The following is a 26661-nucleotide window of genomic DNA, read 5'->3' on the forward strand; positions in this document are numbered from 1 at the left end:
CGGACCACAAAAAAAAACGTCCGTGTGCATGAGGCCTAATCAATAGAAAAGCCTTTATTGGCTATTACAGCAATCAAACACTTCCTATAATTGCAGACCAGCTTTTTGCATGTCTCCACAGGTATTTTTGTCCATTCTTCTTTAGCAATGATCTCCACATCTTTCAGGTTGGAGGGTCTTCTTGCCATCACCCTGATCTTTAGCTCCCTCCACAGATTCTCAATTGGATTCAAGTCTGGACTCCAAAACATTAATGTTGTTGTCTGCTAACCATTTCTTCACCACTTTTGCTGTGTGTTTTGGGTCATTGTTATGCTGATGCCCAAGGCCAAGTTTCTCTGCAGACTGCCTGATGTTGTCATTGAGAATCTTCATGTATTGCTCTTTTTTCATGGTGCCGTTTACTGTTATTAGGTTCCCTGGTCTGTTGGCTGAAAAACACCTCCAAAGCATTAGGTTCCCACCACCATGTTTGACAGTGGGGATGGTGTTCTTTGGGTTGAAGGCTTCTCCTTTTTTACACCAAATGAAGGAAACATCATTGTGACCAAACAATTCAATTTTTGTTTCATCTGACCATAACACAGAAGACCAGAAGTATTCTTCTTTGTCCAGATGAGCTTTTGCAAAGGCCAACCGAGCTTTTGTGTGCCTTATCTGGAGAAGTGGCATCCTCCTTGGTCTGCATCCGTGGAACCCAGCAGTGTGCAGTGTCCGTTGGATTGTCTGCCTTGAGACATTGCCACCAGCAGAGCCCCGATTCACCAGGATGGCCTTGGTGGTGATCCATGGATTCTTTTCACCTCTCTAACTATCCTCCTGGCCAGCACAGGTGTCACTTTTGGCTTCCGACCACGTCCTCTGAGATTTTCCACAGTGCGGAACATCTTGAAAAGCTGAGAAAATGTTTTTTTTTCCACAATAATGCCTCTTGTACATCGTCTTATTATCTTTTGGGAGACACCTATGTCATTTCCCGTCAAAAAATTACTTGCTGGTTCAATAAAAGTAACTTTTAAGTCAAAATTTGCCAGGGGTATGAATAATTATGGGAAGCACTGTAAATAACACAGAAACCACCATAACTTTTAGGTAATGTCACAGCTCACCTCCTCACCCTCTCTCCACAATGACCACTTCACATATCACATGCCTAGAATAGAAGCCAATGACTCATCTACAGGTTCCTATGGTCCATATGGGTGTTGTAAGGAAGAAATATCTCTGAATGCTGAATATCTCAGTAGCTTAGGCAAGATGGCTGGCCCTTTAAATACTGTACAGAAAATAGAATAAAAAATCTACCATCAGGAAATAAAAAATGTTTTTAAATGCATCATGCATGAACAAGAGCAACCTTTGGGCTTTTTGCCTGGTCTTATTCTTGAAGGGTTTTCATGCTGAGGACTATTAATAAGACTGTCTTGATTACTTTGCGTCACCACTGGAAAGATCCAACATCTGAACACAATGTTCCCAGTCTTGTCTTTTAGCACCTTAATGCATTGGCTGTTTTAGAAATATGTCTACAGATGAGGAAGAGGCCTGCTGTTTGCCATTATTCTAAGGCCATTGCACATAATGGACTGGCTATTCTTCTGGTTTCTCATTATGTGGAACACTCTGTGGTCTTCCCTAATTGTAAACCTCATTGTATCTGGAGGTAAAGAACACCTCACGTTTCCTGTCCTGAAGAGATAAAGCGCTGAAACACGTGACTGGATATCGCATTGTGTTTGCCCGGTTGCAGACATTTACAGTAGGACTTATACTGTTCCCTTTCATATGAATTCTAGGCTTGTACCAGTAGTAATGTCTCCTTCAACTGTGCCATTGTCTCTCTTCCTTGTACAGACTCGTGATTTCAGAAGGAAAGTGGACATATGATTTGTAGAGAGAGGCTGTGATTTTCACTATGATCTATAACAGGGATGCCCAACCTACGGCACTTCAGCTGTTGCAAAACTGCAACTCCCAGCATGCCCGAACAGCCTACAGATATAAGGTATGTTGGGAGTTGTAGTTTTGCAACAGCTGGAGGGCCACAGGTTGGGCATCCCTGATCTACAATGTTGGATCCATTTCTCTTCAGTGGGAAATAAATGCATGTATTCTTGATGATGATTCTGCATTTTCCATGTTAAATGTATTATTCACCCTTTTTACTATCATATTTCATATAACACAGGCAGATGTATTATCGCTGGCTAGTTTTGCATCTGTGGCAGATAACTCCTGCAAAATGTCCCAGTAGAGAACAGCCTGTCAGAGTTCTCCAGATCCAGCATTGCTGGATACTACCGCCTTCCCTCCGTACCCCATTCACTATAATGAGGCCCGGCAGAGATCCAGCCGCTGGTCGGCAAATGTGGTGAGAATCTGTCAGAGAAAAACTGCTGCACGCTGCGCGTGTGAAAGTAGAATCTACTGGAGGAACACAAACCATCAGGAGAGCATGGGATTACCAACATCCAGTGAGTTTCTCTCACCTGAAGTTGGCTGGGTTTTGGCTTGCGGTTAGTTGACCCAGATATGGATCCATCTTGACAGCTGTAGTAGAAGTACCTGTCCCTAACCTTCCCTGGTGACATGGAGACATTGGTGGGGCTATTTATATATATTCAGGCCAGTTAGGAATAAAATGGGTTCAGGAGCCAGGTTACAGCCTTAGGGCTCTTTAACACGTCCTTGTCCGTGATGACATCTGTGGCCGGATGGTCAGTAGTATGTCTGTAAAGAATCCGTGTTTAGTCTGTGTGTCTGTTTTTTGCCCTACGTGTGTCATATATATTCCATTTACACTGCCAGGATGAAAATTAGTTGCCAGATGATCTCCTACCAATGGTCTATGAAAATCACTCTTAGACTGTAATGTGTGTGAGGGATCCGTAATCTCAATCAAAATAGGGCATGTTTCAGTGGTGTCACCACAGTCCATGCAAAACGAATGATGTGTGAATAGACACATTAAAGTCAATGGGCACATGTGCTGTCTGTGGAGAACATGGACTGCATATGTCTGTGATTCACTGACGTGTGAATGTGTCCTTAGTATGAACACCTGATCGTCGTTACCTGCTGTAACATGCTACCAGTCGCCTGAAAAAAGAGAAAATGCTAGTTTGGCATTAAAACGCTTGTTTAATGGCAGCACATCATCCAGTGTAAGCATGCAAAAGCAAACTGAACAAACAATCCTAAAAGCATACTTTACAAATGTTCATACTAATATGTATAGAAATGCCAGTAATGTGTGTGTGTGTGTGTATATATATATATATATATATATATATATATGGTCTGACAATAAAGTTTGTGAACTCCCCACCGCGGGCTTGTCAGCCGGGGCAGCACTGTACAGAAACTCAAGTATGGTTTCATAACCTTATCATATCAGCGTTTTACAGCTGTGTTTTTTCAGACCCACAACAATCTCATTCTGATTGGCAACTAGTAATGTCTCTGCGTGTTTCTGTATCCCGTCGCAAGAATATCAGAGCCTGAATTAGAGCAGCAGTGGTAACATTTCTTGTTTAACTTGGAAAGAGTGGAAAAGAGATCAGAGAGACCTTGTTGCAAGGTTTGAAGAAAACAGCAGTTTACAAATGGATTTAACATTAAGGGAACATTAAGTGGATTAAGGGCATAGAAAGTGAAGCGAGATCAGGATGGCCAATTACAAGCAGAACTGACGGAAAACATTAGGAAACTGTGTGTGAAAATCGACTGGTGACTGTCAAGAGCGTAGCAGAGCAAGTGAACATCGACCGAGAAACAGCAAGGACAATAACTGAAAATCTTGGCACGAGGAAGGTGTGTGTAAAAATGTTCTCCAATGAACACAATGAAAAGGAGTGTTGAAATCGACCAAGACCTTTTGAAGAGGCAAGATGACATTTTGGGCCATTTCATTACAGGTGATGAAACATGGGTCTACCAATAAGACCCTGAAACAAAGAAGCAAAGTGCACAATGAAAGACTCCTCCTGATTCTCCCTGACCCCAAAAGTTCCTCCAGTTCAAATCAAAAGTCAAAACAATGTGGGTATCTTTCTTAGACATCAGAGGGATTGTTCGCTATGAATTTGTACCAGCTGGACAGATGGTCAACCAAGTGCACTATTTGGAAGTGCTAAAAAGCCTGCGTAAAAAAGTAAGACGGAAACAATCTGAACCAAACTGGTGGCCATTGCACCAAGACAACGCATCTGCTCACATGGCACTATCGGTGAGGGAGGTTTTTAGCTAGTAAACTAATAACTGTTTTGGAACCTTCTCCCTATGCACCAGATCGAACCCCCAATGACTTTATGTTCCCAAAGATTACGAAAATATTAAAAGGAAGGCGTTTTTATGGTACCAGGGCGCAGCTACCCAAGGGGACTACTTTGAAGGCAGCCACAAATTCAACAATGAGCTATGGATCACTTTTACCATGATGATTATGTGAACATTATTGTCAGACCTAGTGTGTGTGTATATATGTGTATATATAACATAAGGTGTACGGGATTACATAGCATTAACACAGCTCACATAATGTGTCATTGAACTGTCAACTTAAGTCATTAGGTTTGTCCATTTCACTTGCATCCAGTTACTGTCTTAGCAGAGGTCACCTGCAAAAATGAAGGAAATGGTGAGATAGTGGGTGTTGCATCAGACACGAGTTCCTTCTGATTTTCCCTTGTACAAGATTTGGATGGTGTACTACATTATGTTTCTTATCAGAAGTATCAATACAACCTTGTACATATGTGTTTTTTTTTTTTTTTTTCAGAGGCGGCTTGGGGATGCTGCGAAAAAAGCCATCAGCAAAATGCAAGTCAGAACCATCAAAAAAGGAGATAAGGTAATAATATTTTTTACTCTTATTAATATAGCTACACTAATAATTAAAGGGGTTGTACACCCCTTTTATATAAATGGTCTATCCTCAGCATAGACCATCAATATGTGTTTGGAGGGGTCTAACACCCTACACCCAGAGTAGCTTTGGTGTCCATTGTGTAGTGGACAGAGTGGTTACTGCAGCGCTGTTCCCCAGACGTTGTCAGGCCTACTGATGTTCTTTTCTGAGGATAGGCTATCCATGTAAAAGGAGTGGACAACCCCTTTAAGTTGCATCAAGATTTCTTCCAGCCAACATGACAGTTTCACACTAGCACTAGGGATTCCAGCAGGGAAACGCTTGCCGGATCTCTCTGCATTCTGGCGTTGAATGTCTCCTTCTGGCCCCATTAAAGAGGCTGTGTCATTTCAGACAATGTAGCAAAAAATCCCAGCGGACGCTCTTTGTCTTCAAAACATCTCTTTCTTTATTACATCAATGCAGATACATATTGAGGACGCGTATCGGCCCGTCCAGCTTCATCAGCTCATACAATGGGGGGAAACTGCTAGGATATGACCCCATTGTCTGATAGGTACGGGTCCCACTTCTGGGACCCGCACCTATCTCGTAAACAGATCCTTCAAAGTCAAGGCGGCCGCATGCGCGGCCGCCCTCTGTTTATTTCTATAGGGCTGCCGAAAATAGCCGAGCACTGGTTTGGCTATTCCCATAGAAATGAATGGGAGCGCACAAGGCTGCAGCAGTGACATAGAGGTATATGGCACATGACTGCTCAGTGATCATAATTATTTTTTTACTGTCATGGGACAAATTTTCCATTAACTCAGAGAACAAGTTACAAAGTTTATTATTATACATATACGTTTTAGGCTGAGTTCACACTTCAGTTATTTCCATCAGTTATTTTGGAGCCAAAACCAGGTGCGGGTCAGAAACACAGAACAGACGCAGATCTTTCCATTATACCTTATCTCTGAGTAGGCTTCACTACTGGTGAACCCCGCCTTATACTTACCATCCTGGACCCCCTCCATTCCAGCACCACTGCAGCCATGAAGTAATGGTTTATCCGCAGGGATGACATGCTGTATAGTAGGGTTGTCACAATACCAACATTTTTATTCAATTTCGATACCATAAAAAAGTATTGCGATACTCGATACCATGTGGGGGAAAAAAACCGCACCAAACAAGCCGTGTGCATTTCGCATTTTATGGAACATTTGGCCCATAATAGAACAGTCCAATCCTATTTTGTGGGGGGACAAGGTGACTAAAAAATGTCGAATTGCTCTGTTTTTATTTTTTTCTGTTACCGCGTTCACCACATAAGAGATATTTTTTAATATTTTAATAGTTTGGACTTTTTGGGGCGTGGCAATACCTAATATTTTTTTTATTGTTTATATATTTTATATGTAAAATTGGGAAAGGGGGTAATTTAAACTTTTAATATTTTGGTGTTTTGTTTAAATTTTTTATTTATTTTTTACTTTTTATTTAATAACTATTAGCCCCCTTAGGGGCTAGAACCCTTATCACATTTACCCTGTTAGAGCTCTATCAGGGTAAATAGGACCTCACACTGTCCCTGCTGCTCTGTGCATAGTGCACACAGCAGCAGGGAGCTTACCATGGCAGCCAGGGCATTCAGTAGCCTCCTGGATGCCATGGCTCAGATCGGAAGCTGCCAAAGTGATACAAGATGGGGTTAATGTGAGGCACAGGTCCGACCGTTCCTAGTGATAACCCCCATGTGCCTCAAAATAACCCTATCAAGTATCCATATCCTTGCCTAATGGGCAACATGGGGTTAGTGCATGAGCTACACAGTCTTATGAATTTTGGCTTCCAATCCATGTGCCTCATATTAATAAGTGGCCTATATTCTGTAACTCATAATAACCCCATGTTGCCCATTATGTGAGATGGGACTTTGTGGGTCACTTAGTATTAATGTGAGGCACATGGGGTCCAGTCCAAAAGCATGTGCCCAGCCTGTCATTAAAAAATAAATGACCCCCGCCCCCGTCATGTTTAAAACATGACAGTGGCAAGATTGGGGTTACTTAGTCACATTAACCCCAATCTTACTGGCTGCCTGATGCATATGTTTTTTGACTGCCTTTATTTTGAGGCAGGCTACTCACTCTTGCACTGTGTGGGGGTGGGGTACCTGCTATGCTCAATGCACCAATGCACACTGACTCCGGGGCTGGGGACCAGACACTCAGGAGGAGGCTGCTGCTGCCGCTGTTCGCCGAGCTCACTAGCTCAGACGGTGCAGCAGTTTATTCCCTTCGCCTGTCCCTCCTCCTGCTTTAATTCCATTGGTGGCAGTGGTGCGGGCAGCTTCAGCGCCCCGCTCTTTTCACTGGTTTAAGTGGCGGCCGCGTCATAGGAGGGAGTGTGTCTCCTTCTCCACTGTCTGGCCGGAGAGAACATAGCGCGGGCAGAGTGTGGCACAGGCCATGTTCTCTTATAAGAGGAGATACTAGTATCGCAATAACGCAAATCCCGGTACCGAATCGATACTGGCACAATTTCGATACTCGATGCAACCCTACTGTATAGTGCACTAGATCACTGCAGCCGTTTAGTGGCAAGAGACCACTAAGGCCAGTGATAGGCGGCAGCGGCCATGTGCACTATCCAGCATGTCATGCCTACAGTCAGAACAACAAAGCCCAGCATGGAGGACAGCACTGGAATGTAGGGGGTTCAGGAAGGGAAGTATTTTTTTTTAGCATTTTAACACTCCCTGCAAATTAAAGGAAAAAAAAACTTCTCAGACAACCTCTTTGATATTAACATTTTCTCTGTCCCTCTTTATCCTTAAAAGCGTTTGTCCCATAAATTGCACATGTATCATAATGAACTAAGTTTTTAATAGAAATTATTATTTTCTGGCTAAAGACGCACCAGATCTGGAGGTTCCGTACACATGGACATCAGTATATGACCATATGACCATGCACCCATAGACTTTAGCCTTTAGAAGAAAAAGTAAAAAAGGTCATGTGCCTGTCTTTAATTTAGTAAGATGTTTTTTTTTTCTTTTGAACAAAGCATCCTACAATATCCCACCACAAAGTGATTACAAAATATAATAATTGTAAGATCAGGAACACATACTTGGGCTCAGTGATTTCCATCAATGATTGTGACCCACAATCATCCAAAGATATAAGATATCTTGGAAGATTTGTCCCTGTTCTGTGTTTTGACTAATGTTTTTTGTAAGATGACTATATGGCATTTAGTAATATAGCCTTTGTTGAAATTCTTCTCCATTTTCTATATTTTATAAGGTATGCCCCATTGTTTACACAGTCTATTGTGCTGTCCACACGGAGGTCCTGTCCATAAGATGGCCACTGATGGAGGGTCATGTGACCAGGAAAATCACCTCCTTGGATGTCTCCTCCATTCAAACAGCAGTGTGTTTGAATGGAGATTTTCCTGGTCACAAGACCCTCCATCAGTGGCCATCTTATGGACAGGACCTCTGTGTGGACAGCACAAAAGACTGTGTGAACAAAGGGACATAGCTTATAAAATATGGTAAATGGAGCAGAATTTCAAGAAAGACTAAATTAGAAAATTCCATATAAATATCTCACAAACACATTGGTCAACAGTAACCAGAAAGTGGTGATGTTATTTTTAATTTTCCCTGTCACTATATTTAAAAAACAAACAAACAAAAAACATAAAATCCTGCAGTTTTTGCACTGGCCACTAAGTCTAATAATAGGCGTCACTTCTTGGTCTGTACAGATCACTTTACTGCAGTTACCTGCTTATCTGTACACAGAGGTGACATCAATACGCGCAGGATTAGAATGACAGATAACACAGGATCCACCATTCACAATAGTACAGTACCTACTCCCTCCTGAGCTCTGCACAGGTCACACAGCATGCCTAGAAATCTCTCCCTTAGAGGTCAGTGCGGTCCACTTCAGAACAGTGTTTGTGGACCATCGGGCTCCCATAAAGCAATTATCTTAAAGCCTTCTAAATGCTGTTAAGAACAGCTCAGAAAGGATGACCCCATCATTATTTTCAGGGGGGAGAAAACCTACAATCAGAAAATAAAAACTGATTAGAAAAAGAGGATATGTGTTACTAGCTAGTATACAAAAAATGTTCCGTTAAAAAATGGGCTCGTTGATCTCAATGGGGTCTGCCTGGTCATCAGAACGGCCAACATAGGACATCTCTTATTTTTTGATGGTCGCTATTCGCTGACCATTAAAAAGACGGACATGTGAATAGCCTCATTGACAGCAGTGGTTCTGTGACGGCTGTTTTCCACTGTGAATGTACTCTAAAGCAAGAGTAAAGTCACCAATGTATGATATACAGGTGAAACTTGAAAAATGAGAATATCGTGCAAAAGTTCATTTATTTCAGTAATGCAACTTAAAATTAGAATTTTGTGAAAAGGTTCAATATTCTAGGCTCAAAGTGTCACACTCTAGTCAGCTAATTAATCCATACCCCCTGAGCAAAGGGTACCTCAAAATTGTGACTTTGGGGTTTCATAAGCTGTAAGCCATAATCATCCAAATTATAACAAATAAAGTCTTGAAATATCTCACTTTGCCTGTAATGAGTCTCTCATATGTTAGTTTCACCTTTTAAGTTGCATTACTGAAATAAATGAACTTTGCGTGATATTCTAATTTTTCGAGTTTCACCTGTATACCCAGAAATAGGCCGAAAAACACAATTCTCATTCTCAGTAATAATTTATTAACAACTAGAGACAAATTATACTGTATAGTCCCTATTACAACTTTCACAGGGATTGGCACCCTGAGTGACAAATCAGCCTTGTCGTGAAGTAATGCAGTAAGATTCCGTTAATCTGGTATTATGGAGACCTGGCAGAGGCTGGATTGTTAAATGATCTGAATGATATCATGGTCATGTAAAAAAAATTGATTAAAGGGGGTTGTCTCATCATGGACAATGGGGGCATATTGCTATATTGAGAATGGAGCCCCGCAAGTGAAGATGGGTGCACTGCGCATGCGCAGCCACCCTCCATTCATTTTCTATGGGGCCGGCGAAAATATTTTCGTCGGCCCCATAGAAATGAATGGGAGCGGGGTACGCGCATGCTCGGTACACTCCTATTCACTTCTATGGGGAGTCGGCTTGGTGGTGGCCGGACTGAAGTCCTCCAGCCACCTCATTGCGGGGCTCCGTTCTCAAAATAGGTGCAGGTCCCAGCGGTGAGACCCACACCTAGTAAGACAATGGCGGCATATCCTAGCAATATGCCCCCATTGTCCATGATGAGACAACGCCTTTAAGCTCATCTTACTAGACCTCCCGCCCCCCTGCTGCTGCTGTGGCGGAGTTCATCGGACCGGCTCTTCGCCTTCTTTGGTAGTCCCAACAGCCTTGCAGCACTCAGAGCAGCAGTGGGCCAGCTCCACCATTGCCACATTGCACGTTCTACACAGAGCCTTCACCTCTCTGTGCACACATTGGGACTGAGAGGTATCTGACTTGAAGTAGTGAGGAGGGACCTGCAGCAGCAAGATAAGAAGTGGACCAGCTCTTCAATCTCCTTGGCAGATCGTCTGTCTTGCGGCACTGAGAGCAACAGCAGGCCAGCTCCACCATTGCCACGTGGTATGACCTGCACAATGTGTCTTCGTCTTTCCCTGCACATATCGGAACTGAGGCGCCTTTGAACCCCAGCTATGGGTGCATTCGCTACTGTGTGAGTGGGGATATTAGGCCACCAACTGATTGCCACCCTTCTTCACCCCCTGTACCTTACAGGTAAACCACGTGGTACTGCTCCTCTGTCGTCTGCTTCTCTGTTCTGAGACCTCTCACCACTGTCAGATCCTCTACCTTTACAATTTTAATGATTCTTGGTGTGCAAGTCATTAAGACTGATTATTTGTATATATAATAATGTAAATCTAAATTTTTTGTGATAGCGCTACTTTGTACAGCGAAGCATATCCGTTTTTTTCAATATATGCCATCTACTACCACAGATAAATTTGTGGGTAAAGACAACCCTTCAGCTTCTAACAAAGCGAACCATACTCAAATCCACAGCCAAAACTTGCCATCCCCATCAAGAGAGAATCTTGACACTGACATAGATAACTCACAGGCCACCGCTGAAGCCATCTCAGATCTTCTAATTCCAACCATAAATCTTAGTCTCGCAAGTCACTGATCATGGGACTAGACTAACTGATGCAGACCGAAGAATCTCTGACATCGGGTAATCTTGGACTCTTCGGGTAAAATTTAAGTGGAACGGGCACACAGGATAGACGCAAGTCGTGGAGATGAGATAGCCAGGCCTAGTCCAGTTATCTTCAGAGTGCTCCATTTTCAAGATACACCTAAGCTGAAGATCATGGCTACTTTTTCGACAATCTTCACTCCTTCTCTATGAGAACTCTAAGGCCTGTATTACACAGAAAGATTATCTGACAGATTTACTAACCAATCATTGGTCAGATGGCCTATTACACACACAGATCTTTTGTTATACACACCAACTATTGGTCTGATTGGGCAGATATTATTTAGATAAATCTGTTGGTGTAATATGGGCCTTAGTAATTTCTGTTCCAGGACTTTTCCGCCACAGTTGCTGCAAAACGCAGAGCCTTGAACCCAGTCTGCAGAGTCTTGTTAGACAGAAACATTCAATTCAGTCTTCAATACGCATCTAAATTACACTTCACTTTGGATAGCAAGACCTGGATGTTCAACAGCCCCCTGGATCACATTTGCCCTGTTGGTCAAGCTTCTTCTGCTAGAACTGTGTTATCACTAACTCATATATTGAGCTTCAGTTCGTTTTACTTATGAGTTTTACAAATTCTTTTTTGTTTAATACTGTTTCTGCAATAGTACTACCCTTATGTTGTTCATTTAGAGGGTATTTGTTGCTATTTATTGGGGAGAGGGATCTCTGTGTGTATCTTACTGAGGGAGCTATTGATTGTTTGGGAACAATACCTACTCACTGAGATGGGTTGAGGTCCCTATTACAGCTGATGTCCATGTCTTTCTTTCACCCCAAATAGGCATTGGTAAATGCCTACTTCCGAGTGTACGAGTACATCCATGATATCCGCCCTGAAGTGGTGTACATGGATTGTTAATGGGTTGAACTCTCCGATAAGATATAGACAAATTTTGACTTAAACCCACATGTTAGTCTTTTGCAAGAGACACGTTGGGTTAAACACAACACCCTCTTTTCCATAGTAAAAAGTTTGATGTGCATCAAGGCTTCTTTTTCTCAAAAGGCCAGAGGAGTTGCTGTCCTATTCAGTTTACAAGTCCAGCATAATATTATTGTAGTCTTAGAAGACCCAGTGAGCATGTACCTCATGATTAAAGCCATTATTGAGGGTACTGCCCTTTGTTTAATTAATGTCTATGCACCTAATGTGTCGATTCTTAACTTTTTTTTACCTCTTTTTTTTTAAGCTATTTCTAGTTTGAAGGTTTCCAATATTGTAATGGGAAGAGATTTTAGAGAGCTTTATGATTTGCTGTTAGACAGGTCGGGTCCCCAGCTTCTGAGCGCTCCATGTAGTCGTAATCTAATTCAGTATAGCTTATGGATCCAGATTTATGGATCATCTGGATCTTATAGATCAGTGGACATAGCACCATCTGGTTATTCACAACTGTACATGTTATTTACATGCCCATAGTTTACACCTTTGGATTGATTATTGGTTGACATCGCCTTCTTTATTACCCTTTTTGTCCTACTCTGGGATACTACACTGAACAAAAATATAAACGCAACGCTTTCGGTTTTGCTCTCATTTTGCATGAGCTGAACTCAAAGATCTGAAACATTTTCTACATACACAAAAGACCAATTACTCTCAAATATTGTTCACAAATCTGTCTAAATCTGTGTTAGTGAGCACTTCTCCTTTGCCGAGATGATCCACCCCACCTCACAGGTGTGGCATATCAAGGTGCTGATCAGACAGCAGGAATATTGAACAGGTGTGCACAATAAAAGGCCACTCTGAAATATGCACCGTTTTGCCTTACTGGGGGGGCAGTCAGTATCTGGTGTGGCCACCATTTGCCTCACGCAGTGCAACACATCTCTTCCGCATAGAGTTGATCATGTTGTTGATTATGGCCTGTGAAATGTTGGTCCACTCAACACTCAAATTCAATAGCTGTGCGAAGTTGCAGAATATTGGCAGGAACTGGAACACGCTGTCGATCCAGAGCATCCCAAACATGCTCAATGGGTGAGATGTCCGGTGAGTATGCTGGCCGTGCAAGAACTGGGATGTTTTCAGCTTCCAGGAATTGTGTACAGAGCCTTGCAATATGGGCCCGTGCATTATCATGCTGCAACATGAGGTGATGGTCGTGGATGAATGGCACAACAATGGGCCTTAGGATCTCATCACGGTATCTTTGTGCATTCAAAATGCCATCAATAAAATACACCTATGTTCGTTGTCCATAACATACGCCTGCCCATACCATAACCTTACCGCCACCATGGGCCAGTCAATCCACAACGTTGACGTCAGCAAACCGCTCACCAACACAACTCCACACACACTGTGTGCCTGTCACTACCGGCCCTGTGAGAGATCTGAGGAGATTATATAGACTTGCTGTATGTAAGTCTATCTGACAGGTTCTTGGTGTTTCCTTTCAGTTTGTTGTTGTGGGCGGGATCCCACCTCTCCACAGGTCGGGCTTGTTTGCTGGTTGATATTTCCTACTGAAGTTCCTGCTGGTTGTTTGTGGATCCCTTGTTCCTCACTCTTCCCAAGCTAAGTTCCGCTTTTGCTTTGTGTTGTTTGTGTCAGTCTAGGTCTCAGGGAGACGCTGGCCCCTTAACCGTGGAAGGTACCAGCAGTCTCATTCCCCATTCCCTAATCTAGGGTTTGCTACAGTATTAGCAGGGTCTAGATACGTGTGTATGTGTTCGTCCACCATCAGGGCTTGCACATAATGTCAAGAGTCAGGGAGAGACTCAGGGATTGCTAGGAGGTAACCATCTCTCCCTCACTAGCTTCTAGGCCTAGACTGTTATCCTATGCCGTCTATCTGGTATACCTGTTATCCACATTACCCTGTGACAGTGCCGTCTGCCCTGAACAGTGAAAACTGGGACTCATCCGTGAAACAGAACGCCTCTTCAACATGCCAGACGCCATTGAATGTGAGCATTTGCCCACTCAAGTCGGTTATGACGACGAACTGCAGTCAGGTCTAGACCCCAATGAGGACGATGAGCTTCCCTGAGACCCGTTTCTGACAGTTTGTGCAGAAATTCTTTGGTTATGCAAACCGATTGTTGCTGCAGCTGTCCGGGTGGCTGATCTCAGACAACCATGGAGGTGAACATGCTGGATGTGGAGATCCTGGGCTGGTGTGGTCTGCGGTTGTGAGGCCGGATGGATGTACTGCCAAATTCTCTGAAACGCCTTTGAAGACGGCTTATGGTAGAGAAATGAACATTCATTGCACAGGCAACAGCTTTGGTAGACATTCCTGCAGTCAGCATGCCAATTGCACGCTCCCTCAAACGTTGCGACATCTGTGGCATTGTGCTGGGTGATCAAACTGCACATTTCAGAGTGGTCTTTTATTGTGGTCAGTTTAAGGCACACCTATGCAATATTCATGCTGTCTAATCAGCACCTTGATATGCCACACCTGTGAGGTGGGATGGATTATCTCGGCAAAGGAGAAGTGCTCACTAACACAGATTTAGACAGATTTGTGAATAATATTTGAGAGTAATGGGTCTTTTGTGTATGTAGAAAATGTTTCAGATCTTTGAGTTCAGCTCATGCAAAATGGGAGCAAAACCAAAAGTGTTGCGTTTTATATATTTTTTTCAGTGTAGATATTCATATCTCAGATCATGCACCCGTAGTTTTTGAAACAGTCCTTCGCAACCCAATTCCATTTTCTAAACGGTTATGTTTTCTGTCTTATCCCTTTCGCTCTGAGGATTTAAAATCCATTTTAACCGGGTTCTGGGAAACATACAACACAGATAATGGGTCTCATTTAAAGGATATTAACCCTTTTTAGTCCTCCACCAAAACCATTATATGTGGCTGGTTCATCTCCTATATTGCCAATAAATGGGAACATAATGTTAGAATCCAGCCATTCCACACAAAGAGCCCTTTCTCGGGCATATCGGCAGTTTAAACCGTGTAAGCGTATATAGTTGCTAAAGTAGCAGCGGATGCGTTGGCCCGTGAAAAAGCTCTTGCTAATTTAGACTATCAAATACATAGATATTTTTAGTGGGTTAATCTGCTGGGGCAGATTACTAGCCTCAATTACTTGGCCATTTAAATCTTCAATTAGGGTGTCCAAGCTGAAGTCTTCCTTTGGGTAATTCATTACGAATCCAGAAGATATTAGTGAGGAGTTTGGGAAATTCTTTGCATCTCTTTATGAGGTGGTGGCAGATATGTCCAAAGGCACCTCTTTTATGAACCAAGACTACATGCCCGAGCTAACTGATGAACACAGAGTACTTTTGGGGTACATGCACACGTTCAGGATTCATGTGCGGAGCATCCGCACTGAAATCCGCAGGTGTTCGCAGGCAAATCTGTGCGGTCAATCCGCATCAATTGGTGCGGATTTTCCGCTTGCGGATTTTACTAAGTGAATGAAGAAAATCCGGTCAGGAAAAATAAAATAAATTGACATGCTGCGGATTTTAAAATCTGCACCGCAGGTCAAAATCCATATCAAATTCTCATAGAATAAAATGTACATGACCTACAGTGCGGATTTTCCGCACGCAATCCTGATCATGTGCATTTAGCCTTGAACTCCCCCATTAGCCAAGATGAAGGGACTCAAACCATTAAATCACTTAAACTTTGTAAGCTATGAATATTATTGGTTGCTGAGCATGTCTATAGGACCACATTTATGTACATTATTTAATCACATTATCTCCTCTAAGAGTATTCCGGACGGTTTTAGCGATGCATGTATAACTGTACTCCCAAAACCGGGTAAAGACCACTCGTTTGTCGGATCTTACCGGCCTATATCACTACTCTAATTTTAAGATATTCACAAAAATTGTACAAACCAGATTCCCAAAAAGTTGGGACACTATACAAATCGTAAATAAAAACTGAATGCAATGATGTGGAGGTGCCAACTTCTAATATTTTATTCAGAATAGAACATAAATCACGGAAACAAATCCCCAAAAAGTTGGGACAAGGCCATTTCCACCACTGTGTGGCATCTCCCCTTCTTCTTACAACACTTAACAGACGTCTGGGGACCGAGGAGACCAGTTTCTCAAGTTTAGAAATAGGAATGCTCTCCCATTCTTGTCTAATACAGGCCTCTAACTGTTCAATCGTTTTGGGCCTTCTTTGTTGCACCTTCCTCTTTATGATGTGCCAAATGTTCTCTATAGGTGAAAGATCTGAACTGCAGACTGGCCATTTCAGTACCCGGATCCTTCTCCTACGCAGCCATGATGTTGTGATTGATGCAGAATGTGGTCTGGCATTATCTTGTTGAAAAATGCAGGGTCTTCCCTGAAAGAGATGACGTCTGGATGGGAGCATATGTTGTTCTAGAACCTGAATATATTTTTCTTCATTGATGGTGCCTTTCCAGACATGCAAGCTGCCCATGCCACACGCACTCATGCAACCCCATACCATCAGAGATGCAGACTTCTGAACTGAGCGTTGATAACAACTTGGGTTGTCCTTGTCCTCTTTGGTCCGGATGACATGGCGTCCCAGATTTCCAAAAAGAACTTCGAATCGTGACTCGTCTGACCACAGAACAGTCTTCCATTTTGCCACACTCCATTTTAAATGATCCCTGGCCCAGTGAAAACGCCTGAGCTTGTGGATCTTGCTTAGAAATGGCCTCTTCTTTGCACTGTAGAGTTTCAGATGGCAACGGCGGATGGCACGGTGGATTGTGTTCACTGACAATGGTTTCTGGAAGTATTCCTGAGCCCATTCTGTGATTTCCTTTACAGTAGCATTCCTGTTTGTGGTGCAGTGTCGTTTAAGGGCCCGGGGATCACGGGCATCCAGTATGATTTTACGGCCTTGACACTTACGCACAGATATTGTTCCAGATTCTATGAATCTTCGGATGATGTTATGCACAGTTGATGATGATAGATGCAAAGTCTTTGCAATTTTTCGCTGGTTAACACCTTTCTGATATTGCTCCACTATCTTTCTGCGCCACATTGTGGGAATTGGTGATCCTCTACCCATCTTGGCTTCTGAGAGACACTGCCACTCTGAGAAGCTCTTTTTATACCCAATCATGTTGCCAATTGACCTAATTAGTGTTAATTGGTCTTCCAGCTCTTCGTTATGCTCAAATCTACTTTTTCCAGCCTCTTATTGCTACTTGTCCCAACTTTTTTGGGATTTGTTGACACCGTGAAAATTTGAATCAACCTATTTTTTCTTTTAAAATGATACATTTACTCGGATTAAATGTTTGATCTGTCATCTACGTTCTATTACAAATACAATATTGACATTTGCCATCTCCACATCATTGCATTCAGTTTTTATTCACAATTTGTTTAGTGTCCCAACTTTTTTGGAATCCGGTTTGTAGCTAGTAGATCACAAACTATACTCCCAGACATTATTTGCCCATCTCAGACAGGATTTATACATGGGAAATCGATTACATACAATGTACGGACAGCTCTTGGGGCCATTTCTTATTGCAGAACCCGGAAACAAACTAGGAACGATGCTGTTCAAATGATATACTAGCATCCCTGGTGTATGATTTGGGTAAGTAACTTCTCTTCCTTCTTTTCTGTCAATAGGGGAACACAACAGGCATGCCCCCTATCCCCTTTACTATTCAACATAGCTCTTGACCTGTCACTTAGAACCTTACAGGCGTTGTCATCCTTTTGGGGTATTTAAAGGGACACTGACAGGCAAATTCAGCATATTGTGTTATATATCTGACATTACAGGTCTTATACAGTCTATTAAAAGCATGTAAGTATCCCCCCTGTCCACCTTCTAAATACCAAAATATAAAGTTTTATAACTTGCCTGTCTCCTCACCAATCTGCCCAAGGGGCGGCGTTTCATCTGAAAATGCGCCCAGCCAGCTGCTCCCAACTGCCGTTCTGTAGCCCCGCCCAGCTCATCAATATTCACTTCGCTGGGCGGGGCTACAACTCTCCCCAGTCACGATCCTGCGTATGGTTGATAGAATCCTCTTGGCAGCGTCCGTCTAATCCTCTGCGCCTGCGCCCCGCCGTGGTTAGATCGCGCCTGCTGTACACACCCTGCCTGCGTTCCCAGAGGCAGCTGCAGCCTCTGCCTCATGCGCATGCCCCAGGCACTGTTCAAAGCAGCGCTTCAGAGCGCTGCTCACTCACATCTCCAAAGGGGTTAATGATAGTGCGGAGAGTTGTAGCCCCGCCCAGTGAAGTGAATATTGATGAGCTGGGCGGGGCTACAGAACGCAGTTGGGAGCAGCTGGCTGGGCGCATTTTCAGATGAAACGCCGCCCCTTGGGCAGATTGGTGAGGAGACAGGCAAGTTATAAAACTTTATATTTCGGTATTTAGAAGGTGGACAGGGGGGATACTTACATGCTTTTAATAGACTGTATAAGACCTGTAATGTCAGATATATAACACAATATGCTGAATTTGCCTGTCAGTGTCCCTTTAAGTTGGCTCGGTTAAAAGGAAAATGCTGGCTTTTGCCGGCGATATTTTGCTCTTCATTTCTAATCTGAAACAAGGCATCCCTGACATTATGTCTATTATTGATAGCTTTGGTTTCTTTTCAAGGTTAATTTAAATAAATCTGAAACTTTACCGATCTTCCGCACAGCTAGGAAGTATTCGAGTAACTCTTTTCAGTGGCAGACAGAATCCCTTACCTACTTAGGAGTCATATTACCAGCTAACCCTGACCTGTCCCTTCTTTATAAATTAAATCTCTGGCCAATTATGTTGTCCCTTATAAATTTGTGGCAACAATTACTCAATCTTTCTCTGGACGTTAAAAAGAGTGCATTCACTAAATTACTGTATAAACTTAAGACAATGCCCTTATTACTTCATATGTCTGATGTTTAATTTCTCAAAAAGGCCTTTCGGAGGTTTATTTAGGGTGGTGTTTGGCGCAGAAGTTTCTTTTCGTTACAGCAACCCCAGGAAATAGAAGGCTTAAAACTCCCTGATATCTCCTTGTAGAGCATAGCTGACAAATTTAAATACACCCCTGACTGGTTATATGGACAATCACATTTTGCTAACACGGCTGTGTAGGGACATATTTTGCAGCATTTCTCCCTTGAGGTCCTACTCCATTTATCTGATGTAGAATTCCCTCCTGAACTATGAGAACATCCTGTTCTCTGAGCCACTGTCCAATCTTGGGGGAGAGCCAAGAGACTACATGTACAGTGCCTTGAAAAAGTATTCATACACCTTTCCACATTTTTTTCACTTTACACTCACAAACTTAAATGTATTTTTTATTTTATGTGATAGAGCAACACAAAGTAGCAAGTATGTGTGAAGTGAAAAGACTATGATACACGTTTTTCAACATTTTTAATAACTAAAAATCGGAAAAGTGTGTTGTGCATTTGTATTCAGCCCCCTGTACTCTGATATCCCTAAATACAATCGATTGTGATCAATTGCCTTCAGAAGTCACCTAATTACCGTATTTTTCACTCTATAAGATGCACTGGCCCATAAGACGCACCTAGGTTTTAGAGGAGGACAATAAGAAAAACTATATTATACTTATCTTTTTGGTTTATTTTTTTCTTTATACCATAATTTGGTTTATTTGCGTCTTTTGTTTTATTGTGATTTATTAAAGGCTACGTTTTAAGGGTGTTAATCTGTGACTAGTGTTTTCTTTATTTGCCACCTTTGATATATTATACCCACAGACGGATCCTTGTCTGAACTGTGAAATCCCTTGTTATATGTAACTACTTGTTTTATCTGTCTTAGTTATCTGCTTTTCTTAAATCTTCATTTTCTCTTATCTTGGATGACATTTTGGGGCTTTGGAACCGATTACTCACCTTACAATGGTTTCAACATACAATGGTCGTCCTGGAACCAATTAATATTGTAACTTGAGGGACCACTGTATATATATCCCAAGCTCTCAACATCTCACATAGTACTGTTCAATCCATCATTTAAAAATGGAAGGAATATGGCACAGCTGCAAACCTACCAAGACATGGGCGTAAACCAAAACTCACAGCCCAGGCAAGGAGAGCACTAATTAAACTAGGTCACTCAAGATGAGCTGCAGAGATCCACAGCTCAGGTGGGAGAATCTGTCCACAGGACAACTATTAGTCATGTACTCCACAAATCTGGCCTTTATGGAAGAGTGGCAAAAAGAAAGCCATTTTTGAAAGCAAGCCATAGGAAGTCCAGTTTGCCGTTTGCCACAAGCCATGTAGGGGACAAACACGTGGAAGAAGCTGCTCTGGTCATATGGGGCCAAAGTTGAACTTTTTGACCTAAATGCAAAAAGTGTGGCGGAAAATTAACACTGCACGTCACTCTGTACACATCATCCCCACCGTAAAACATGGTGATGGCAGTATCCTGCTGTGGGGATGCTTTTCTTCAACAGGGACAAGAAAGCTGGTCAGAGTTGATGGGAAGATGAATGGAGCTAAATACATCCTGGAAGAAAACCTGTTAGAGGCTGCAAAAGACTGGAGACTGGGGCGGAGGTTCACCTTCCAACAGGACAACGACCCTAAGCATACAGTCAGATCTACAATGGAATGGTTTGGATCAGGGGTGCACAGCCAGATCAGCTGTGTTTCTGCCCGGAGAGCTGCCCGCACTGAATTACATCTCCTGCATCCTAGCAGGAGCAGGTTAGGTCTCCGGCTGTCAGTGACAGCACGAGACCCGAGGAGAAGGCAAAAGCAGTTTATCAGCACTTCCGCATTCTCCTCAGATCGGCGAGCTCTATGCAGTTTGCACCCGGCGATCATCTGCAGGGTACATATAACATTGTATTCTCATTGACCCCTAACTGGGCAATTTTTTACATATTATCGGACTCTCACCTTACCTTGCTTAGAAATGTAAAATTTTGTATCATTGGATCCTCCCCATCTTACCGTCTCTCTTTAATACTAAGATGTTTTTGTTTAAAATGGACTGCCTTACTCTTACAGATTCAGGGTGCATTCACACGACCATAAGTATTTGGATTCACAACGTGATGCAGTGTGCCCACAGCCGGTATCCGCGGTTTGCGGACTTCAAAACACGGTCGTGTGAATGCCCCCAAAAAAGATTAACAAAATGTTTATTTTAAACATGGTCTCTTTTTATTGGCACTCTCTCTCACAGGAAATCAATACAAGGTTGATTTCCAACTTTGAACATCATGGTCCTCCATGGACATACACCTATTTTGTTGTCTAAAAGGTAATGACTTTTTTATGGCTACTCAGTGAGAAAGATGTGCACGGGGTGGGGTGGGATGGGTGGTTGTCTGAATCTGTTCTCTGCTTGTTACCAGACTTTATTTAAACTGATATTGTGATATTGTAATATATGTTATACTGTGTTTGTACAGTAGAAAAATAATAAATGAATAAATATAATAAAGAAATCCAAAATGTATATATACATATATGTCCTACTGTGTTACCTCTGCTCAGTCTTTTGTCCTCTAACGTCTGTTTCCTACTTTAGGACTGTAAAAAAACATAGGTCTAAAATGAATGTTGTTACTAAAGGTATTCATGCAGCAGATTTGTTGTAGAAGTTTCAGCAATTATTCCATTCATCTGAGTTAGCCCTCATGCACACGACCGTATTTTGTTTCCGCGTCCGTTCCGTTTTTTTGCGGATAGGATGCAGACCCATTCATTTCAATGGGTCCGCAAAAAATGCGGACAGCACACCGTGTGCTGTCCGCATCAGTATGTCCGTTCCGTTGCTCTGCAAAAAAAATAGTGCATGTCCTATTTTTTTTCTAGTTTGCGGACAAGGATAGACATTATTACAATGGATCCGCAAAAAAAAAACGGATCCGCAAAAAAAAAAAAACGGATGCCATACGGAACGTCATCCGTTTTTTTTTTGCAGATCCGCAAAGCACATACGGTCGTGTGCATGTAGCCTAGGGATTGTAACACTTCCATTCACATGTATAGAAGTGACTTTCAATTGCAGAAATTTCTGCTGCAAATCTACCGCTTGTGAATATAGCCTAAATGTGACCAGATACATTCAGTAGCTGTCAGACGAGCACTTGTTCAGCTGTTCCTCCCGATCTCCCCATGAACATGCATGCTTGGTTCAGCTGCCAATTATGCTTCCAGTTCATCCAACAGCTATCACCCCGCATACACATGCACGCCCGGTTAAGCCATGTGTGCATGTGTTCTCAATAAGGGAAGAGGTGAATAAAATCTGACAGACACCATTGTTGGTAGTTTATCTTCTGTAAGAACAAAAGGATAAGACCTAATTCAACATGCCCCATCCTTTCATCTTTTGTCAGGGGAGAGTCAGCACACTCGCATGCACATTCGGCCAACCCTGACGAAATTCATGGGTTCGTCTCAGACTTCCTAATCATAACTTAGATTCCCTTTTAACATTGATTAGTGTTGAGCGAAGCATTCGAAGCAGAATTCGGTCCGAAGTTTAGAAAAACTTTGATTTGCAATAAAGCCTGATTTATAGCGATTCATGACTAATGAATTCGGAACAAATCGAATTTCTTGGTGAACTTCGGTCAAATTGACTTTTTCAAAATTTCGCTCATTACTTACGTGGATATCTTTGTTCTGAGAATAAGAATAGCAGAAAGCAAAAGATACATGGTAAGAGGTTGATTATAACAGACATTGTAGTGATAATTCTTATGTATATACAGTACAGACCAAAAGTTTTGACACACCTTGGACACACCTTGGTCTTCCTTTCCTGGGGCGGTCCGCATGTGAGCCAGTTTCTTTGTAGTGCTTGATGGTTTTTGTGACTGCACTTGGGGACACTTTCAAAGTTTTCCCAATTTTTCGGACTGACTGACCTTCATTTCTTAAAGTAATGATGACCACTGGTTTTTCTTTACTTAGCTGCTTTTTTCTTGCCATAATACAAATTCTAACAGTCTATTCAGTAGGACTATCAGCTGTGTATCCACCTGACTTCTCCACAACGCAACTGATGGTCCCAACTCCATTTATACGGAAAGAAATCCCACTTATTAAACCTGACAGGGCACACCTGTGAAGTGAAGACCATTTCAGATGACTACCTCTTGAAGCTCATCAAGAGAATGCCAATAGTGTGCAAAGCAGTAATCCAAGCAAAAGGTGGCTACTTTGAAGAACCTAGAATATGACATATTTTCAGTTGTTTCACACTTTTTTGTTATGTATATAATTCCACATGTGTTAATTCATAGTTTTGATGCCTTCAGTGTGAATCTACAATTTTCATAGTCATGAAAATAAAGAAAACTCTTTGAATTAGAAGGTATGTCCAAACTTTTGGTCTGTACTATATATATATATATATATATAGGGCACTAGCATATTCCAGCATTACTTGTCCTGGTTGTATCTTTTTATGAATTTACTGAAAGACAGGCGTTCTTTCACTTCTCCATATGGATAAGCCGGAATGAACAGCTCATTTAACAAACACTTCTAATTGTTGCTGTCTTTGTTACAGGAGACGGAGCCAGATTTTGATAACTGCGCTGTGTGTATTGAAGGATATAAACCTAATGATGTTGTCCGAATCTTGCCGTGCCGGTGAGTTGATACATTGCTGGCACGGCTTATATCAGCATGTGCGCTGGAAAGCATGCCAAACTCTAAAACAGATTTTACGAGTTGAAACAGTTGAGATTATGTAAATAATAAAATGAGGTTGCAGTTTTTTTTTTTATAAGTGTAGACTGACTGAACTGCATGTCAGTTATCAGTTAAATGAAAATTGAGAAAAAAAAACTAACATTAATTATTTTATTTTATTTTTTTGCGGATTTTGATTTTAGTGAGACCGTTGTGATCTTGTGTTCTTTTTCTGTACAAAATGTTTTTGGATTTACATGTTTAGTAAAACCTGTTATACACACCTGCCAGTTTCACTCCACTTTCACAGCTGTTTTGGCACTACGCATCTCTGCAAACAAAGGTGTTTTAATGTGCGTTGGCAAAATGTTTAGTTCACAAACTGAGCAAAGGAGTAACTTAACATTTTTGGTGAAGTTGGACAAGAAGGCAAGTGAATCAGATGTTAACTGAGGCTTAACAGGAAAAATCACATGTGTTCGATGACCTGCCAGGACAGGCAAAATCTGATGAAAATGTAAAAAAATAATAATAATAATTATATATCTAAGGCCAGGGTCAGAGTTTGAGCTTAAAGTGGCCCTAAACAAAAACTAAAAGTGGCCACATGTTGTAGGTGGGTCTAAATTTGCAGGAGGTTACCCTTCCCAGCAGAGCTAAATACCACAGTGCGGCACAAAATGCTGCCTAAGCAGAAACTAATGCCACTGTGCAGCACAAAGCACTGCCCCAACAGCACCACCTAGTACAAAATACCCCAGAAGCTGCCCCTCTGTGATGGTCAGCTCCAGCTGCCACATTCTGTCCTCCTTCACTTTTTTTTAAATTAAGATATGGAGGAGGAGGCTGAGTAGATGAGACTTGGCCACAGAACAGAGCTGGCACTTCAGCATACTTCCTCATCTTTTATTGCGACCAAACATACAGGTTAATACAGCATTAGATACCTACTACATACATTGCCATATCTTTTCAGTTCGGCTCAGACCTTCATGAAAATGTATTTCTATATATATCCTCTCTCCAGAGTTTGCCACACAGACATCTTGGGTTCCTCATATTTACATCATCTACCCCAACTTCACAACACAAACTTCCCATCTTGGTTCCCCAACAGCATCATCCTGCTGTCACACCCAGTACTGTGCCCCCCAATACCTCCATATACTATACTGCTGAAAAAATAGTGCCTTACAAATAGTCCCCCTGAAAATACCAGTACCATTCGAAAATAATAGAGTCAATCAACTGTTCTAGTGCTCACTTCTTGTGCCCCCAGTAGTATTAATGCCCCCTATAGTGGCCCAAGTAGTAATATGCCTACCCAGAGTGTCTCAATAGAAGTCAAGCTCCCCTGTAGTGCCTCCAGTAGTAAAAGGCCTCTATAGTGTTCCCAGTAATATTAATACCTTCTGCAGTGCCCAAGTACTAATAATGTCCCCTACAGTGCCCGAGTACTAATAATGTACCCTACAGTGCCCCCAGTAATAATAATGCCCCCTATAGTGACCTCAGTAGTAATAATGTTGCCCTCTATAGTGCTTCCAGTAATAATAACGCCCCAAGTTGTATGTTCCCCCAAAGTAGGTAGATAGGTTCTTCCTACCTCACTTCCGTTCCATGCTGAGTCTGAGGTGCAGGGTACATGTCTCTTCTGCTCTGAACCCCAAGATGTCTGCATCCCAACACAGTGAATGCAATGCCTTCATTATACTGTTGATACATTATCTCATAGGCTTCAGGTCTTCTGATTTGTGAGGGTGAAGGGCAAGGCAGAGAGCCATTGGCCTGAGGATGGCTATACAGTTAAGCTCAGAAGAGCCTCCCATGGTTCACCTCCCAGACCTTGCCGGCTGGGTACATGAGGGCCTGATGCTCCCAGCGTTAATTAATGCTGGGAGTGTCTGGTCCTTATGTACCTAGCTGGTGGCCTTAAGGAGGGTGGTGGTAACTTGGCTGCCTCTTTGACATCTGCCCTCTTGGAAGTTTCCCGGTAAAGTCTATGGCAAGTGTGTCTCTGTCTAAGGCCAAAATCACAGCACTGTGTTGTTCTGTCAGTAGAAATGCTGGGAAAATCTCCCCAAAGACTTTAATTTGTCAGTATATGCTAAAGAGATCTCCTCTAGACTTTAATACAATTGAGTAGTTTGCAGTACAGGGTGGTATGCTTTTTATTCATGGTAATCTATGGCAGATGTATGTAACTGCATAGTCATTTAAAGCTAAAAATACACAGGGAAGGAGCCTGGCCTTGTGTGCTTGTGCTCTCAACATAAGACGCTGCCAGGAACCTCTGTTGGCTGCTTATTGGACCCTGAGAACAAAATGTTAGGCATGTCAAAGTCCAGCAGCACAGTGCTTCTTGTCCCTGACATCTGCCTTCACGGGAAAGTCAGAACACCACCATATACATTGGTTGGCGGGTGCCACCAAAATGGCGGCTTAATTAATCTAATTTATATAGCCAGCTGACGTCATCAAGTTCTCTCTTGTTAAAAATTAAATTAAGTTGTTTCTGAGTTATACTGGTCTCTCCCTAAAATATCAACATGGATTGACTGCCTCAACTTGCCATGAATTGGCCTAATCCTAGGGGTAGAAAACTGCTGGCATAGTTACCCGTTGACTGCACCGCTGACTAGGAGATCGAATATTTTTAGCCTATCATGCACGCTCTTCGATTCATTAGGGCCGGGCTGGCCAGTTGTAAAACTGCAACTCCCACCATGCCCTGCTGTAGGCTGATAGCTGTAGGCAGGCTGGGCATACTGGGAGTTGTAGTTTTGCAACAGATGGCCACAGGTTGGCCATCCCTGCATTAGAACTTCATTCAGAATCCAAGGGAAATCCAGTTTTTTTATTATTGCTATGATCAGAGCTTCTAAACTAAAATTTAAGGAAGCCCTATGAGG

General features: G+C 42.3%; 1 protein-coding gene across 1 annotated transcript in view; it reads left to right on the forward strand.

Moving 5' to 3' along the window:
* The window catches only part of RNF150 (ring finger protein 150), a 166405-nt gene that overhangs the window by 106068 nt on the left and 33676 nt on the right, over positions 1-26661 (forward strand). Inside the window, exons 3-4 of the mRNA XM_044300698.1 lie at positions 4781-4852; positions 23625-23707. Of these exons, the coding sequence (XP_044156633.1) occupies positions 4781-4852; positions 23625-23707 (155 nt within the window). The remainder of the gene's footprint in view (positions 1-4780; positions 4853-23624; positions 23708-26661) is intronic.

This window comes from Bufo gargarizans, chromosome 1 (genome assembly GCF_014858855.1).
Source record: "Bufo gargarizans isolate SCDJY-AF-19 chromosome 1, ASM1485885v1, whole genome shotgun sequence".
Classification (NCBI taxonomy): Eukaryota; Metazoa; Chordata; class Amphibia; order Anura; family Bufonidae; genus Bufo; species Bufo gargarizans.